General features: G+C 33.3%; 1 protein-coding gene, 1 long non-coding RNA gene and 7 other non-coding genes across 9 annotated transcripts; 4 read left to right on the top strand and 5 right to left on the bottom strand.

The window, feature by feature from the left end:
* Nucleotides 1-2,735: 2,735 nt before the first annotated feature.
* Nucleotides 2,736-5,142, top strand: LOC132189947 (uncharacterized). The gene is made up of 2 exons (XR_009441076.2): nucleotides 2,736-3,166; nucleotides 4,750-5,142. It is a non-coding gene; the product is annotated as an uncharacterized LOC132189947 (long non-coding RNA).
* Nucleotides 2,812-2,892, top strand: LOC132191170 (small nucleolar RNA Z107/R87). Its single transcript, XR_009441201.1, has one exon. It is a non-coding gene; the product is annotated as a small nucleolar RNA Z107/R87 (small nucleolar RNA).
* LOC132191194 (small nucleolar RNA R30/Z108) lies at nucleotides 3,067-3,170 on the top strand. Its single transcript, XR_009441223.1, has one exon. It is a non-coding gene; the product is annotated as a small nucleolar RNA R30/Z108 (small nucleolar RNA).
* LOC132191155 (small nucleolar RNA SNORD34) lies at nucleotides 3,894-3,982 on the top strand. The gene has a single exon (XR_009441187.1). It is a non-coding gene; the product is annotated as a small nucleolar RNA SNORD34 (small nucleolar RNA).
* A 1,560-nt stretch (nucleotides 5,143-6,702) lies between the features above and the next one.
* LOC132190291 (uncharacterized) lies at nucleotides 6,703-7,525 on the bottom strand. The gene has a single exon (XM_059605236.2). It carries the CDS (start codon nucleotides 7,426-7,428, stop codon nucleotides 6,952-6,954), a length of 477 nt encoding a protein of 158 aa, XP_059461219.2. The 5' UTR covers nucleotides 7,429-7,525; the 3' UTR covers nucleotides 6,703-6,951.
* A 9,517-nt stretch (nucleotides 7,526-17,042) lies between these two features.
* LOC132191168 (small nucleolar RNA snoR31/Z110/Z27) lies at nucleotides 17,043-17,137 on the bottom strand. Its single transcript, XR_009441199.1, has one exon. It is a non-coding gene; the product is annotated as a small nucleolar RNA snoR31/Z110/Z27 (small nucleolar RNA).
* A 278-nt stretch (nucleotides 17,138-17,415) lies between these two features.
* Nucleotides 17,416-17,503, bottom strand: LOC132191179 (small nucleolar RNA snoR31). Its single transcript, XR_009441209.2, has one exon. It is a non-coding gene; the product is annotated as a small nucleolar RNA snoR31 (small nucleolar RNA).
* Nucleotides 17,504-17,580: 77 nt separating this feature from the next.
* On the bottom strand, nucleotides 17,581-17,683 carry LOC132191195 (small nucleolar RNA R30/Z108). Its single transcript, XR_009441224.2, has one exon. It is a non-coding gene; the product is annotated as a small nucleolar RNA R30/Z108 (small nucleolar RNA).
* A 118-nt stretch (nucleotides 17,684-17,801) lies between these two features.
* On the bottom strand, nucleotides 17,802-17,905 carry LOC132191169 (small nucleolar RNA Z107/R87). Its single transcript, XR_009441200.1, has one exon. It is a non-coding gene; the product is annotated as a small nucleolar RNA Z107/R87 (small nucleolar RNA).
* Between the last annotated feature and the right edge of the window lie 182 nt (nucleotides 17,906-18,087).

Here is an 18,087-nt window from a genome sequence, read left to right as displayed (position 1 = left end):
AAGTCGGTTGTTGACGGCGTTTGCTACGTGGAAGAAGGGCGTTGGTGGGGTTTTGTTTTTATTCCTTTTTTACGAGAAAATGGAATTTGGAATTTTGGTTTTTCGAATGGTGCAAGTCGTCCCTATTGGAATCCAACACAAAATCCAATCCATTCGCATGAACGTCTTTTTCTTTCTCTTTCTTTCTTTTTGGCCGTATTTTCTGAGTAATTCTACTCGTGGATAGTTAAAAGCATGTTTGGAATTGATTTTAAGAAATAGAGATTTTAAGTTAAAAAAAAAAAATTTAGCAAAAGTTTTAATTTTAAGTTTTTGTTAAAAGTACATTTTGACCATTTTTAGACTTTTTAAACCTTTAAAAACGCTTTTAATTGTTTTTATCAAACGAATACTTTTTTTTTTCTCAAACGAACTTTTTGAATGTTAAAAGTACTTTTAGGTTCTTCAAACGCAATCTCAAACAGGCCCTAAGAATGATGTGGCTATTAAACCTTTCGATCAAAATTCAATAATGATCAATTATAAATCTAATAATGATTTTAATAGTCACATCATTTTTAATATAACAGTAAGACATAAATATGCTATCTATAATTAATTTTATTTTCTTGCAAGAAAGCTATTCTTTTTCAAGTCATTATAGAAAGTCTCAATCTTGACCCTAATTTTATTTCAGTTGACATTATCTGTTAATTGGTAGGTAAACAGTCACACCACATATTATAATGGATCTCAAATAGTTTAATTGCATTTTGTATCAAAATAAAATCAAACCTCAACATCCTCAAATTTTCTATTATATCAAGAAAGAGACTCAAGTTTTTAAGACTACAAAAGATTTGTAGAGAGACTAAAGAAGATAGATTTTATGTATTTAAAGTTGGTCTACAATGGACTATTTATAGTGTTAAACTAACCGTTTTAATGTATGTTCACTAACATGCTCAACATGTAATTTCACAATTAACATTAATTAACTACCATTTTAGCAGTCATCAAAATCTGATCATTAAATATTAACAGACACGTCATTTTTGATTGTTGTATTGAATTATTATTAACAGTTATTTAATTATTATTGTTATATCGTAATTGTTAGTAACGATCATCTAATCTCAACCATTAGATCAAACATAATTTTATCTTACAGTTAGACTCTACTAATGGTCTAGTAAATCCAACCATTAGATCTACTTGCGGTTGTGCAAAACTAAAGCATACACTTAATCATTGCTTGCTTTTAAAACAATAGTTTTGTGTGTGTTGGACCTTTAACTCTTTTATTCCAATGCTACCTTCAATTTAAAACAATCTCATACCACAAATTAGATATATAATCTCATGCTAATATATTGATTTTGAAAAATCTTTTACAATCCTCTGTCATTTTCAAAATCAAAACACAATTTAACTATAATAGAAAAACTCATACATAAATGAAGGTGCCTTGAGGATTGAACATTCATATAGTAATAATAAGTTAAAGCTAATGAAGATATCATGGTGGACAATCTTTGAACTAGCTATCGTATTTGACAAGTCAGACATATCTCACACGTGTTTTCTTCTATTTGGGTAGTTCTTTTAAGTCAACACATGGATTAGTCTTGTGTCTATATCCTAGAGTCATGAGTGCAACAAAGAGAAAATCTTAGTCTCACAAAGGGGCGGAACTATAACTTTTAGTTTTTAGTTTGAGAAGTCAATTTTTTTTAAAAAAAAATTATTGGGAGTGCAAAAATTAATTTTAAAGATCTATTTTTTAAAAATATATATTTTCTTGGGAACCACCATATGGCTTGGAGGGACCGGACACCCCAAGCCAAAGGGTGATTCCGCCCTTGGTCTAAGAAGGTGGCACCACATTTGACACTTAAATATATAGGCTTATCAAAAGTGCTATGTAACTAATTCAATTCAACATAAGTATGTTATAAGCTTATTAAGTACAAAATAGACAGCCTCAATTGTAACATTCCAAGCTCTGAGTAACCTAACTTTGGGATATCAAATTAGTTTAAAAACTAAAACTTATAGTGCTTGCAATCACAACATATAATGTACTTTAGCTCATTGAACTCAAGATCTTAGTATTTGAAGTGTTGAGTTGAGTTTTCACTAATGGTGATCATTCTCTAATGGCTTTAATCCCATCTCATCTCTTTTGATATTTTTCACACCAAATCCCTTGCAAGTTCTTTAGTCAATAGACATGCCAAATTTTAAACAAATCTCACAAAATCAATTGTAATTACTTAATAGTAATTGCCTTATTTTTATTTTTTCTAATTAAAAAGGGGAGAAAGGGACTACAAGGAAAAGTCATTCTCACTCTTGATCCGGATGAAAGAGAATAGAGAAACTTTCAATTTTAAAAGATTCTCAAGACACAAAATAATATTTAATAACTATTAATTTTGAAATAATTTTACAATTTTGTCCCGCATGATAAATGGGTATAAAAAGCAACACTACTTTTAACAATATTTTTTACTAACCTTACAAATTTTTAAATTGCAAAATCTCATATACTTCTGAAAATTGAAGAAGTTTCCTAAATTTTCCAAATCAGACGCCCCATTGCAAATATTTCAAAGATGGAGCCGAGATTTCAGCAAACAAAACACGTGCATATCCTATCTTTGCAAAGCCCGGATAAAACCCTAGCGGTCATCCCTATAAATTCACCACCTTTGGTGCTTTTCCATCTCAACTGGGCAACCCCTCAGGTTCAGCCTCTCTCTCTCTCTCTCTCTCTCTCTCTCTCTCTCTCCACGCATATGTTTGAGGTTTAATCGTGATGAAAGAGAAGATCGCAGCGATGACTTGGTGAAATCCAAGCTCAACAGACCGGAATGCAGGATTTTCTCTTGCGAGAAAATTTTGCGGGTCTCACTCTTTCCTTTTCTTTCTCTGTTTTTACATTTCCAAATCATTTTTCACTGCAAGAAATTCATAGGCAACAAAATTCTCGAATCGTTAGCTGTTCTTAAAATTATTATTATTATGGGTTAAATTTTGGGCTTTTGAGTTTATATTTGATTTGAAGTAGTTATTGGGGGAAATAGAGATTGCAATGAGGATGACAAAGCTCCCTCTTCTGAGATTTTAAGTTGAGGAAGTACGCTGGCAGAATCGAACCTAAAACTCTTAAAGCCACCACTGAGTAATCTCTTTCCCCATTGTCCCTCTCTCATGTTTGTGTGTATAGCAAATTAAGAAATATTGAATTTCTCTAATTCTTTAGCTTGTTTTTGTGTGGTGTAGAGATGGGTTATGACAGTTAAATTGAATAAGTTTTTGTGCCTGTTTGTTAATCTGTGCTTTATTTTTTGAATTTTCCTAATTCTCATTATTTAACGCAAGATTTGAGCATGAAATTGGAATCAAATTACATAAAAATAGTTGCACAAAAAATTATCTGCAATGTCAAGGTAAGTGATTATAGCAGAGGTTGTAACACTGTTTGAATGGATTTGGTACAAAGAAGCTCATTGAACGTTGATTTTTTTCTAGGTTCTATCCCAAAAATTGCAATTTTGAAATTATTGTTGATAAGTGAAGTTGCAAATTGTTTTATATTTAATATTATCTTTTTGCGTTGTTGGTGCATATTGGTTGAATTGATGTTGAAGTTTCGGGTGGTATTGCATATTTTAAGAATGTGAGAATATCCCAGAATTAGTGGTTCTGTTCTTAAATTGTTCTGGCAGATCTCTTGAAGCCCAATGAACAGTTATATATAATGCTTTGGGTGTTAGAACTTTTACTACAATTCCCTTACAAACTTGATATGATAGTCCATAATTGGTGAAATGATTAAAGCTTTTATACTGTGTGAAGAGTGAAAATTCTTAGGGGCTTTTATATATTTGTTTTCTCCTTTATTTATTTGAGGCCGGTGATGATTTTGAAATATTTTGCCTACATTGCATGATTATCTTTCTAAGATAATGATTTATCTCACATATCTGAGGCCTTTCCATGAAGAAAATATAGTTTCTTTGAGTCGATGGAAGTCAGCTTGGTGACTATGCTCTTTTTAGTTTGCATTATAGTGTCCATGTTTGTAGTTTGGTAGATGTCATTTTTCAGTTTTCTATGTGTTTATTTCTTTTGATTAAATGTTGGGGTAATTAATTACCTTTTGTCCCCATGAACTACAGCGCCGTGTCACTTTTTCTCTATGAATTACCAACTATGACACTTGATCCCATCAAACTACCATTTTATGACAAAAAACCTCATTCCATTAGTCAAAAGGGTTAAAATTGACCGTCGGTCAATGGTCATATACAAGTCATGTGTCATTTAATTTTTTTTTTTCAACTTTTGCCCTCACTTCAGACCGAGAAAATGACATTTATACCTTCTTAAACCCTAATCCAACGCATGAAAATAACTTAAAATGAGGGCAAAAGTAAAAGAAAAATTAAAAATGGCACATGCCTTGCACATGATCGTTGACCGTTAATTTTAACCTCTTTGACTGATGGGATCCGGTGTCATAATTGGTAGTTCATGGGGGTAAGTGCGGAGGCGCTATAGTTCATGGGAGCAAAAGGTAAATTACCCCTTAAATAACTATTTCATGGTTTGCTCAACCTGCCATCAAAGTTAGTAGTAATCTTTGTATTTGTAATCTTCTTCATACTGTGCTTATATTATATTTTCAAGAGTTAATTTTGGTCACTTGCCAAAAAGAAAGAGAGAATTTTGGTTTGACAATTCTTCTCCCCTCATTTATAGATCATGTATATAGCAAGGAAGATATATTCAATTTTCATCTCTTTGGATGAAGCAGCCAAATTGATGGTTTTGTGTTCTCCGCTGGAAATATATTCCTCTATCCAAAACGTTTTGGTGATCAGTGGGGGTTGCTGTGTCACTTTGTGGACGTGGTATTGAGAGGAAGTCATCGAGAACGTGCATGGCAGGGCAGATAAAGAGACCCTCAAATTTTCTCTAGATTATTTTTGTTTGATTGTAAAAACGAAAATGTAGAGAGAGCGCGGTCCACAGCCCAATGAGCTGTGTAATTTATTGGTGGACGTGCTTGAATCCTTAATGAGTAATTTATTCTTGTATCACGTCAAAGATGGTAAATATATGGAATTGCAATTTTCCAAGTTTTGGACTTAATGATAATTTATTTTTTTTATTTTTTGACATGTCCATATAAGGGAAGAGAAAAGAGGATTCGAATTAGTGATCTTCGCTTAATGTGGTGTGGACCACAGCAGATTGAGCGAACTACTCATTGGGGACGACATATCTTTTAGTCCTATGTAGTTTTAATGGTATGATTTTTATTAGTATTTTATGGATCTAGTGACCATGAAACGGGAATTTAGAAATTTTGATTATTGTTTTAAAAAAATTTCATTGCAAGTGACATTGTCTTTACCGTTAAAATCCAACCTTACATGTTGTAGTGCCTGATGCTGACTCTTAGTCCTCATGATTTAGCCCCCATCTTCATGCGAGAAAAAGCGAAGAGTACTTTTTGAGAGTAAAATAATGATGTTTTAAACAACTATCATGAAGCAAACAAAAGGAAAGGGGGGTGTTGTTTATATGGATGTGGAAAGCCAAAAAATACCCTTAAATCCCACATTCACATTTGGTTATGGATCTTATATGGTGAGGTCGTAAGAGTAATGCTAGGTACCATCTTTTTATCCTCTTAAAATTCTCCTAAAGCTGATGTGACTTTCAAAATTATAATTTGATCAAAATTCAAGTATAATTCATCTAAAATTTAATGGTGATTTTGAAAGCAACATCAACTTTAGGAGGATTTTAAGAGAATTTTAGAAAAATAGAAAGATGGTACCTAAAATTTGCTTGACAAGTGATGGGAAAATTCATGAGAAAATCAAATTGGCGATTAAGGGGGAAGGGTACAATTACAAAGCAATAAGCTAGCATTAGAACAGTCAAAAGTAGTGATCAAAACATGCTCATATCTTCCCCAACGCTCTTTCGGCTTACGATTAAGTAATGTTATATATTATTTTTTATCTTTATAAAATTGATGTAATTTTTAAAATCATTATTGAATTAAAATTTAATAGTGATCTATCACAAATTCAATAATAATTTTATAAGTTACATTAACTTTTGAAAAATAAAATGAGAATAAAAGAATGGTATATAGCGACTAGTGAAATTACTCCTCTGCAGTCAGAAGTCCATATTAGGTGAATTTAGATGCTACTGAAATTATTAGAGTATGGGTCCAAGAACAAATAAATTTATATTTTTTTATCTAAAAAAAAAAGGAAAGAAAAAGAAAAGAAAAAACTTGCTACGGGCTATACTAAGCTTCGAGCACGGCTTAAGTTCCAATCATTTTGTTTGTGCAGGTTTTCATATTCATGAGCCTAACTAATACAATCTATATATCTCCCAAGCTTTGGAGAGAGATACAGTTCATGGCTCTTATCAAAATATTATATTTATATGAAGTCGATATGATCGGATGATCCCCAATATTATAATTTTTTTCTTTCGCAAGCTTTGGTCGTTTAATCAATCCTCTCGGAGTTTTCTTCTTATTTCGATTAACCTTTCTTTTTTTTTTCGGTCAGCTCCTAAGCTAGCTGTTAGAAATCTTGGACAGTAAATGAATAATTATATCCCAGCAAAGAAATTCAAATTTTGACCAACCAAAACTATTATGTACCACTGAAAATTAGCTAAGGAGGTAAATGTTGTTCATAAATTTGCATAAACTTTTGAGCTTTAATCCCTAGAACAATATCCCTCAAGTTAATTAAGAGTACTTAATTCCCTAGCATGGAAACTATATTCAAGAGAGAGAGGGGAGCTTAATTGCAATTGAAACTACATAATATGTCATACCACTATGGCTTATAAAGCAAAACTCATATATATAGCTTACACACCATGTAAAATCATCATATATCTAAAAGCCATGCAACACATTCAACCATGGTTCCTCTTGTCCTTAGACTCCGGTGGCGAGTGATTCCCGTCGCCACCATTTCCTCCACCAGAACCGCCATTTCCCGAGCTTCCATAACCAGTTCCAAAACCATGCCCACCATCTTGAGCACCACCACCTCCAGAACCCGAGCCTGAGCCTGAGTCAGAACCAGAACCAGAACCAAAGCCAAAGCCGCCTCCAAATCCGTTGGGAGACCGGGCATACCCTGAACCATAACCCCATCCGCTTCCTGGACTCGATCCCCACCCCCATCGGTAGTCCCAGTTGGGGCCATGGCCGGAGCCAGTGGCACCCGTCGGGGTCCCCGTCCCACCGTTAGGCATAGAAGACATTTCCGGAGATTGAACCTTTCTTCCACCACCACCACCACCAGTGTTGTATGCTATGGAAGTTGAAGTAGTGATCAAGAAGAGAAGGGAGAGAGTGAAATGGGAAATCTTGGGCTGCATTTTCATCCTTCTTTTGTGCTTGTGAGTTTTGCAGGGAAAGTTGGGTTGTGACTTTTGGTGAGGTGTGTGTTGCACTAGCGGGAAAGTGGTATTTATAATGGGTTTTTTTGACTCTTTTAGTTTTTGTATGGAGATATGGGCACCCGTGAGAGAGTGATCACTTTATTGTATGGTGTACATGTCGGCTTGCTAGATTTTACCCACAAGAAATACTACACGCCATACCCGCACCACCGCCTCTCAACTAAATATAACATCAATTACTCCCTTCAAAACCCATAATATAATAAATAATTCATGCATCTTTATTTATTTGTTTTAAAGAAAAATATTTCATATTCATTCATTGATAAAAGGTTACGAGCGAAAAGCTATTACAAACAGAATAAAAACTCTGAAACAAATCATAGCTAAAGCTACATACACTCTTTATTTAGTTTCTTATCTTTTTGACCCATATTACAAATCCTCATCCATATGTAAAATTAAACTCAATGAAAATTGATTACTTGATTTACACTGTCTTTAAAAAAGAAGAAGACAAATAGCTAGGTTATATACTATTTGTTTCATTCAATAAGATATTTGACCATGAATCCATGATAGCTGATCATAATGACGAAATCTGAACGTCATTTTTACGTTAGGTCGACTTGGCCTAGACTGCTCATTACCTACAATGAGCTGTATGGCCTAAGTTCAAAGTGGTAAAATCCAGGTGAATTGAGAGGCTTTATCAGGAACAAGCGATAATGGATCAATTCGCTCAATAAGTGATGTCATTCAGTAGACTCTTATAACTGTTATATAATTATGATAATGTGGCAGTAATAATTAATCTTTGAATCAACAAGAATTTGTAAAAAGAAAAAATTAGTGACTGATATTCACTGCCACATCATCATAGTTGTAACCATATTTCTCTTCATTCAATACATGCATATTGTAACCATCAAGGGTAGTGGTTCAATGGCCTAAGGAAATTCTCAAGTGGTTAGGTAAGTCCTAAGATGTGGGTTTGAATATCTGCAATAGAAAATTTTCATATCTGATTAGTATAAACAAACCACCTTGGTTCCATTGATGCCCTGGTGGGGCGGACGATTAAATTATGGCTTGACTGGTCTTGAGGGTGTGCCTGCGATTTTCGTCGACTAGGTCCCTCTTGAGCAATCCCCTGCGGATTGGTACTATTATAATCACGCTCAGATAGAATAACCACAATTGGTCCTCCCCTCCAACCGTTTTTTATTTAAAAAAAAAAAATACATGCATATTGTAAAAGTTTAATATGCATTAAATTACCGATTATCTTAAAACTTTAAGCTCCTTTTTAATAGGTGAGGCCCAACACATGGAATATTTAATTTAAATGGGAGGTGAATTGACAGAGTCAATATTTGATCCTAAGACCTTTGGCTCTGATACCATGTTAAATCATCAGTTATCCTAAAAGCTTAAGTTGATAGGAAGAGGTAAATTTAATCATTTAATCATTAGTTTAACAATAAAATGAAATATTTTGAATAGACTACTTGATGCAAGACGGAAAATAAATAAATAATTTTTAGTTTTATTTAGATTATTAGTTTTAATTGTAATTCAATAATGGATTTGGTCCAAACTCAATCACATCAAGGTTTTATCAGTCTATTTAAGTGTGCTTTTGTACTTTTATGGGGACAGATTATATTTGATGAAAAACATATGTCTTCTTGGGGGCAATTCCTCTCCTTTTTTGGTGGTGAGACTCTACCAAAAGACCAATGAGACTTTGGTTTAACCTATCCTTTTCATTATTTCCAATAACACGAGATTTATCTTTATTTTTTTGTTGTTCTTTATCTATTTTGTGAAAAATCCATTCCCGTGCTGTGTCAGTACTTCGACTTGGTAAAATTAAGCTAATCTAAATCCGCTTCGTTTGTTCAACATGTCGGATTTAGATATAACATGTATTCTTTTGAACCAATCATTTATTAATTCCCTCTTGGCCAAAAGTAAACTCGACGATAATATGGATCATAAGTTGTTTTATTTTGTTGAAAAACGCAGAGGACACCACCTACTAATTAGAGTATTTGGTTCATTTAAAAAACAAGAAAATTCTTTTCGCTTGGTTCATTGAAAAACAAAAATCAAAGAAACAAGGAAACAAACGCACAATATATCAGTTTTGAGTGTATTAAACTTTTTATTAACAAATGCTTATTAAATTGATACGTAGCCCATTTATTAAAAAATAAAATAATTAATAAAGATAAATATATATAAGGGTTAATAACTTTTTTGGTACTTGGATTTTGAGATTTTTTAATTTTCTTCCTTAGGTTTTAAAACACGACAAAACTAATACCTCAAACTTTGAAAAAAACCGAATCACCATCTCCAATTTAAAAAATTTATAGGAACCACCCCCAATTTGATCCCCAAGACCGGTCTGAGGGTGGCCGAGCCACCTCCAAGGCCATAGGGGTGGTTTCGGCCACTCTCTTTTTGGCCCTTGGGTTGGCCGGCCACCCCATAGAATTTTTTAAATTGAAGGTGATGATTTGGTTTTTTTTTTAAAATTTGAAGTATTAGTTTTGTCATATTTTAAAACCTTGAGAGAAAAATTAAAAAACCTCAAAACTCAAGTACGAAAAAATTATTAACCCTAAATATGATGATAACTAATAAATAAATTACACAAAAATTTAATAAAATCCTACTAATAAAAAATTTAATACCTTAACATTTCTCAGGATAGAATCGTAGTGGATGACGATGAGATGCATTATTATTATTAGGAAGTTGGATCCAAACTTTTTAGTGGTGTACTGGCTTTCACCGGCCGTGCCATGCCACCTAGGACACGTGGCAACGTAAGCACCCAAACTAAATAGGATGATGACCTCTCTTTCTGAAAAATTGCTTTCCGTTTTTTGTTTGTTTTGTCGGCTGGTAATGGTAATGGTAATTGGTATGATATATCCTGAGGGCTTTTAGTTGGAAGTTGTGCTGTGCTGTGCTGTTGTGGCGCTGGAGAATAACTTCGATTCCCACATGCTTAGGTCGGATGGGCCCGGGCCCGGGCCCTGACACGTTTTTTTTTTTTTCCTCTCTCTTACTTTCTAATCATAAAAAAAAAAAAAAAAAAAAAATTAAAAATATATATATATATATTAGAAGAGAACAAAATCATGAAAAATGGGTAGGTTTCCCACAACAATTCAATACGAAAATAACAGAGCAAGTAAGAGCATATATGCGGGCAAATGTTAATAGCCTATATCCACCATCAGTGACTATGTATTATTCGCATAATGGATATCTATTATTATTCGCATATGCGAATGCGGTTAACAAAAGCCGCAATCCATATATGCGGATTCATATTTGCATACTTTTTATATAAAATATATTTAATAAATTCACTAAAACAATATCGTTTTGGATTAGATATATGTTATGTTTATCTTGTTTAAGGTTTCTTTTTTTTTTTTTTTCTCCACGCATTTCACTCATTCACTTTTGTAAAAAGGCAAAAGTAATGTGAGATCAAATATATTTTGAAAACATTAGGGCTTTAAAAAAAAATCAAGTTCAAAACACTAAAAACTAGCCTAAATTATTTAAAATATAATATAGACTTAAAGAAGGCCTAAGAGACTAAAATAGGCATATTACCTAAAATACCGATAACAGATAATAAATGCATTCAATAACCACAATAACCAAATGAATGCAGATAATAAAAACATGATGCAGATACAGATTTCTAAAAGTGATATCCGTATTTTATGAGTAATGCTATAAGTCTTTATAAAGTTCTCCTAGAGTCATTTTAAATGTGATGTGGATTTTAAAATCACCAACAAATCAAAGTTCAATAAATCACATCTCAAATTCAACGTTAATTTTAAAAGTCACATTACATTTGGGAGAACCCTACAATGACTCTAGGAGAACTTATAACATTACTCGTATTTTATAGATACATTTATAAATATTAAAAATAATGGCATCGGCATTTATATCCCTAAAAGCAAAAAATACAACCAAGAAAGAAAAGAAATAAGACATAAATAACTCTATCCTCTCGAAGAACCACACATCATGTATCCCGCATCGGCACAATGTATTTTTTACGAAAAGTGTTAGGAAGCCAAATAAATTAATCTAGAAAAATTTTTAAACTGATGTGACAGGCCACAAGTGACAGACAAGAGAGAGAGAGAATTGCAATTTTTTTTAATTTAAAAATTTTTGTCACATCAATTTAAAAAAATTTCTAAATTTATTTATTTGACTCCTTAACGCTTCTCATTTCTATAACAAAGTTAAAGAACACGGGTACCAAAAACCCTTCTCGAACACGCATTAATTAGAAAGCAACGGATGCGACCATCTAAACGGATGTCGGCAAAATAAAAGCACGGTAGATATTGGAGCTGAATCGGTAGAAGAGGTGGCTGGTCCTCACACGTTGTGCAGCCTTTTCGTGATCTTATTTACTAGTGGGAAATTCAGTGTGCTTGCTAGTAGAGATCAGTTTGTGCATATGGATAATGGATGTGTTTGCACTCACAAAAATATCCAACATTTTCTTGCATGCCATACTTAATGGACCACAAATCCATTACTTTCTTTTTTTTTTTCTTTCTTTCTTTCTTTCTTTTTTTCTTTCTTTCTATTCAAATAAGATAATAAAAGTAAAGAGAATTACAAAGGAGGTGGTCGCCACTCTTAAAAAAAAGAACACCATTTAACTACTTGATGTGAATCAAAATTTGTACATTCATAAATTTTCAAAGCTTTTTATTCCGGAATGGAAAGCAATTGATGTTGGATATCAGCAATAATCAGTTCAATGTCCCAATCAAAAAAAAAAAGAAAAAGATAATGGTTGTTGATGGCTAGGATCATAACCAAGGAGTCACCTTCAATGATCAACAGAGAGCATCCAGCCGATGCAGCCCGCCTAAACGCCAAAAGAGCTGCATGAGCTTCACCGAGATCAACATCCATGGAAGGGAGTTTGAGGAAATTAACAAGAAGAAAAGTCACCTTTGTGGTCTCTAAGAGTGTCAGCCGCCACAGCAAACGAATGTCTGATTATAACATCAAAGTTGACTTCTAAGGACCCAAGAGGGGCAGGGCACCCATTCGGACCACAAATCCAATACTTGTTTGTTGTATGCGACATCGTTGTTTCACCGTTTTCATTATTGGGTAAATAAAATCCATTCATAAGAGTTTCATAAACTCAATTCAATTAGGTCATCTCAATAGGCCTTAATCACAACTAATTATACGGTAGATTATCTGGATGATCAGTCTATTATATGGATCATTTTATGTCACTTAATTAGCTTTTATCTAGGACCATGATTTTATTTACCTTTCTAGAAAACATTTTTTTACTCACTATTGTCTTTCACTTGTTTCTGTGGTTCACTTCACATTAATAAAATTAGTGTTCGTTTGGTAAAACTTTTTAATTAGAGGGTATGTTTTACTTTTTGGTTGTGATATAAAATAAAGGTAAAAATAGTTTGTGACGTTTTGTGTTTTGAGTTGTTTTTAATGTTCTTATTTTTCACTAAAATTTGCATTCCATAAGGACCTATGGAGGGATGATTATTATTATTATTGTTATTATTATTATTATGTTTGCACAAGGTAGGGAGATGGGGGAGAATTCCGATTAGTAACTTACGCTTCATAATGCGTGGATCCTAGCCGATTGAACTATTCCTTGAAAGCATAAAAGATTATTGAATTATTCTTTTAGTTACTGCAATATAAGCTATGTAAACATGTATATATATATATATGGCTTATTAGCTTATATATATATATTTACCTAGGTTCCCCAACAAAAAAAAATTCTAATTTCACCTAATCTCTGTGCCCATTATATAGCTTATTGGACGGCAGCTAGAGCTCATTTTAGTTGCATTCCCACTTATCTTTCCCACTCTCTCTCTTTTCCCATTTGTAGTGACAAAGATCCACCCCATCCCTCTTAGTTTTGTTTTTTGTTTTTTCTTTCCCTGTGATTCACATTTCTGATTTTCAATAGAAGAAAAAAAAAAAAAAAAAAGGGCTTAAAACCGTCACTACAAAAAAGTAGTGATGGTTTTTAGCCCCAAACCATCACTAAACCTCTATTTTTTTTGTAGTGTCTTCAGTTCAACTAGCTAGTTAGGAAAAAATTAGACGAGTCTGTTTAGGATTGTGATTTCAAAAAGTATGATTTAAAAATAACAATCTTAAAACGCGTGATTTGAAAAAACGATTTTTAAAAACGCAGTCGGGCATTTGGTAAAATTGTAGTGCGTCGTTTAAAAACCTACTCCATTTGCCTGTGATTTGAAAACACAAATTCTTCTACCTTTTAAAATTATAATTTTTTAAAAACGCACTCCCAATCAGTACATTTCATTCAATTTAATTAAAAATTGCACCGTTAATCTGCACAACGCAATCGAAAGGATAAGGGCGTAGCCCTTCACGTTGGAGGTGTATGGAATCAAGGACACAATGTGTAGGCGAAGCCTGGGCATGTTGGGCCCAGCTCCACATGGTGGGAATGGGCAAATCCGCGTTTCATCCATTTTCAGACCTCATGTGCACATAATATGTATATAATATAAATATAGTCCAAGCCACTTTGGGCCCGCTTCAATTGGATCCCAATCCCATCACATATCTGGCCTAACCCACGTGCACTAATATCAATTACTTTTGCTTTCGGTATTGAATATCTCAAACTTCTGCTCTTCTAGTCAGACTGATTGGACCCAATTGATGAATAATGCAGGCTTAAACAGTAGATGCATTTATATAAAAGAATAAGTTTAAAGTTTTTATTTATATAAAAAGAATCAGAAATATTTTTAATTAATTATTAGTTTTTTCACAAAAAAACCTAATGAAGTCTGTCAATTGTTTCATTCTTTATCTATCCCTTCAATTTCTCAGTAAATCTAAAATAAAAAAGGAGTAAAGATTTAAAATAATGGTGAGAAAGAGAGTCGATGAATCTTGGCATACTGGAAAAAGGTTGGCCTTTGTCTCTTTACATCAAGGGTTGGGCGTTGTCTGTTTAATATTGAGGGCTGCAGGCTGCATTTTTTTTTTTTTTTTTTTTGGGGAAAATGGGCCTGGGCCCTGACCTCTGGCCTCAGCTCATTCCTCTCTCATCCTTAGCTCTCTCCCTACACCCAACCAATTGTGCCCCCTCCCTTGTGACTTTCAGAGCCACCATAACTGTATATTAGATGTGGCCTTGAACAAAAATGCACAATCTCACCCACAAGAATGCATATTAGGTAACCCCAAAGGGTTGGCTCGAATTGTTAGTCATGGGGACGAAGCATCAAGTCTGGTATAAGGTTCGACCTCCCTTAAGTGTAAATGATTTCATGGGGTTACAACCATGACTGAAAATTTGAGATTTACCCAATCCATGCGGTGGTGGATGCACCACAACAATGTCCCATGAATATAGTTGGGGCAAAGACGCGGATACTCCTGTTATAAAATAATAATAATAATAATAATAATAATAATAAATGTATATCAGGTGAGTCTAAGACTTGAAATTCGAGTATTCATTGACGTCTAAATTGTGTATTTTACAAAAAACTTTCAGAGCGTACCCCAAGTGAAAAAGAATTATTGTATTCTCTAATGATTGAAAATTGTAGATCTCTTAGAGCCCCACAAAGCGAGTGGTCCCTCATAACATTTTATGCATGAACATTGATTCTTTTATTGAGAGAACCATGGCACATCAACTTTGAAAGATAGGAGGGTATAAATGAAATTACTCTAGATGAATAGCTTAGAGTTAATTTCATTTCGGATTATTGATAGTACCTCGCTTAAGATTAAAAAAGAAAAATAGTCCCTTCATCCATAAAACTAACAAAAAAAAAAAATTGCCATTTGACAATACGTCTCATTAAAAACCATAGAAAAACTAAAAATAAAAAAACTTGAAAGACACCACTTTGGATGAAAATGAGGAGGCAGCCACAATCATTTTAGCCAAGGGGGTGGTTGAAGCTCCACCACTCCCAAACCAATTGTAAAGGGTGGTCGAAACCAACCCAAGTTAAATGGACCCGAATCCTCTCCATTTCAAAGGAAATGGAAAAGAGTCGACCCATTATTTTACAATAGTAGAATGGTCATTTCACTTTTTTTTTGGACAATTTTTTTTGGGAAATACTTCTAACTTCTCTTGAACTACTATCATATTGTTAATGTCCTCTCATAAACTATCAATCGTGTTAATGTCCTCCTTAAATTAGTAAAAAATGTCAATGTTTACCTCCAATGACAAAAAATATCTTCATAAAATTAAAAAAAATTCTTAAAATTAATTAAACAATTAGTTTTTGTAATTAAACAAATCTAAGACACGTAGAAATAAAAAACAAAAAAACGAAGAACCAAGGAATTTTTTTATTTTATTTTTTTAAAAAAAGAATGAAAGAAAAGTTTTTCATTGTTTTAATTTTTTTTTTCCTTTCAAAATAATAAGGATACTTATTAATTTTTTTTATTGAAAGTTTTTTAAAGTCATTTGTCTTTCTGCTGGCTCGGAAGACATTAACATTTTTTTTGATAATTCAGAATAGGCACAATTCAATTGATAGTTTGCAAAAACACATTAACAAATGGGGTGACAATTTGAAGAGTAAAGTTATACGTTTTACATTTTTCATGAGCTTCAATATGACCTTTAAAATCACAAATAAAATTAAGATCATTATTATTGAATTTTGATAAGAAGAATTAGAGCATTACTCTTTAAAGAGGTCATACTACCTTTTTATATATCTTTTTTTAATGTTTTATAAGTTTTAGATTTTGGTTTTGAGAATGAAGAGGGCATACTACTAAGGGTAAAGATCAACAGCACGCGGCGTGCATTGCACGCCCGTGCTGTTGATCTTAAAAAAAAAAAAAAAAAAAAATTTTTTTGCACTGGGCGTGCCACGCCCGCGCGTGCTGCCAATCAGTGCTCTACTACTAAATACCAATGATTTTCAACCCAAATTTTTTTTTTGAATTCATGTTTGGGTTGCATGTTGGCCAAATCCACTTTGTTTCGAAATCCTCCAACCCGATTGAAATACCCGAATTGATGAATTCAACCCGCGTGAACGCATCAAACATCATGGGTGCACCTGCATTTTGTTTAAAAAACCAACACAATCTCCTGAAGAAATCGTTTTCAAAACCAACACGATCTTCTCATGGACATGATCGTGCGTGTTATGATGTTGTCATCACGGTGTCGCAAATAATGAGAATGTCTTCCGATCTGCCTCTGCCTTTACTATCAGAGTATCAGCATGAACTGAGCATCATATTCAATTTAATTCACTTTTCAAAACATATTTTTCATTTTTGTTTTCTAAATTCTGAACCATCCAAACATTTTCTTACTCGACATTAACAATATTACACACAACGAAAAAGAAACACAAATATATATCCACACAAAACATATTCACTTATATATACAAGCAATTCATTTCAATGTCATCCAATATTCTTAAATACATCTAAATAGATGAGGCAAAGCAAGCCAACTTAGATTTTACATAAATTGTAATAACATCATCAGAATGGAAATGTCATTCTCATTCACAGCTAAAGAACGCTGTGTAGGAAGGTGTCCTAAGATTTTCCAAATTCATCACATGATGATTCAAATACTAGACAGAGATTTCAACATAAACAAACATTTGCAGCAATCAGGATCAATCAATATCCAAATTAATTCAAATGATATGAAGTGGGGTATTATCTTTGTGCAAATTTGTGTGTGCAACAGATGCACAGATGCTGGGTAAAGGCCCAATCTTTGTATGAAGTTATCACATGATTTATTAATTAGCATGCATAACACTTGTAACTGCATAAGGCAGAGCGGAAATTGAATGAAGAAAGCAAAGATATTGAAACGAAAACCAGAAAAATATATAAGCAGATTCAGAAGCATTATATTTTAGCATCACTCGACAATGTCTCAGATCAAGTGTTGGATTATATTATTGTGCTTCATCCCAATCTACAATTAATTAGTAAATAGATAAAAATCAAAACCCTAATAAACTCAAACTCAAAGAATATTTGAAGTGGGAAAATAGATTACTCAGTGGTGGCTTTAAAGTTATAGGTTCGATTCTGCCAGCCATCTCTCTTCAAACTTCAAATTCAGAAGAGGGAGCTAAGAATCGTCATCGTAACCTTCAAATTTCCCACAACATAAACTTAAAACAAAAGGACACAAAATGCTCGGTTTGGTTGCCGAGAAAATGCAGGACGCCATTATTAAACAAAAATTGGCCATTTATAGAGTGTGAGTGAGAGATCGCTCAGTTCAGCGGGGTTGTCGACACGCAAAGTTCTCTAGAAAGAGAAGCCTGCATTCCGGTCTGTTGAGCTTGAATTTCTTAGAGTCATCACCGCGATCTCTCTCCTCGTCTGCTCCATAAACCCAAAAGGCAAGAACACACACAAAAAGAATTCACAACAAAACATAGAACAAAAAACCAAGAAGCAGAATTTACAAAACCCAATGAGAGAAATGGGAACGTAAGGAAACCCTAGACGACGATGAATTGTGCGAATGCTTGTGGTTGACAAGAGGATACA

This window comes from Corylus avellana, chromosome 9 (genome assembly GCF_965113065.1).
Source record: "Corylus avellana chromosome 9, dhCorAvel1.hap1.2, whole genome shotgun sequence".
Taxonomy (NCBI): Eukaryota; Viridiplantae; Streptophyta; class Magnoliopsida; order Fagales; family Betulaceae; genus Corylus; species Corylus avellana.
The sequence above is the reverse complement of the archived record's forward strand: the minus strand, read 5'-3'. Positions and strand labels throughout refer to the sequence as shown.

Excerpts from the sequence above, each read along its gene's own strand:
- LOC132190291 (XM_059605236.2), bottom strand. The coding sequence starts at position 7,428 with ATGAAAATGCAGCCCAAGATTTCCCATTTCACTCTCTCCCTTCTCTTC.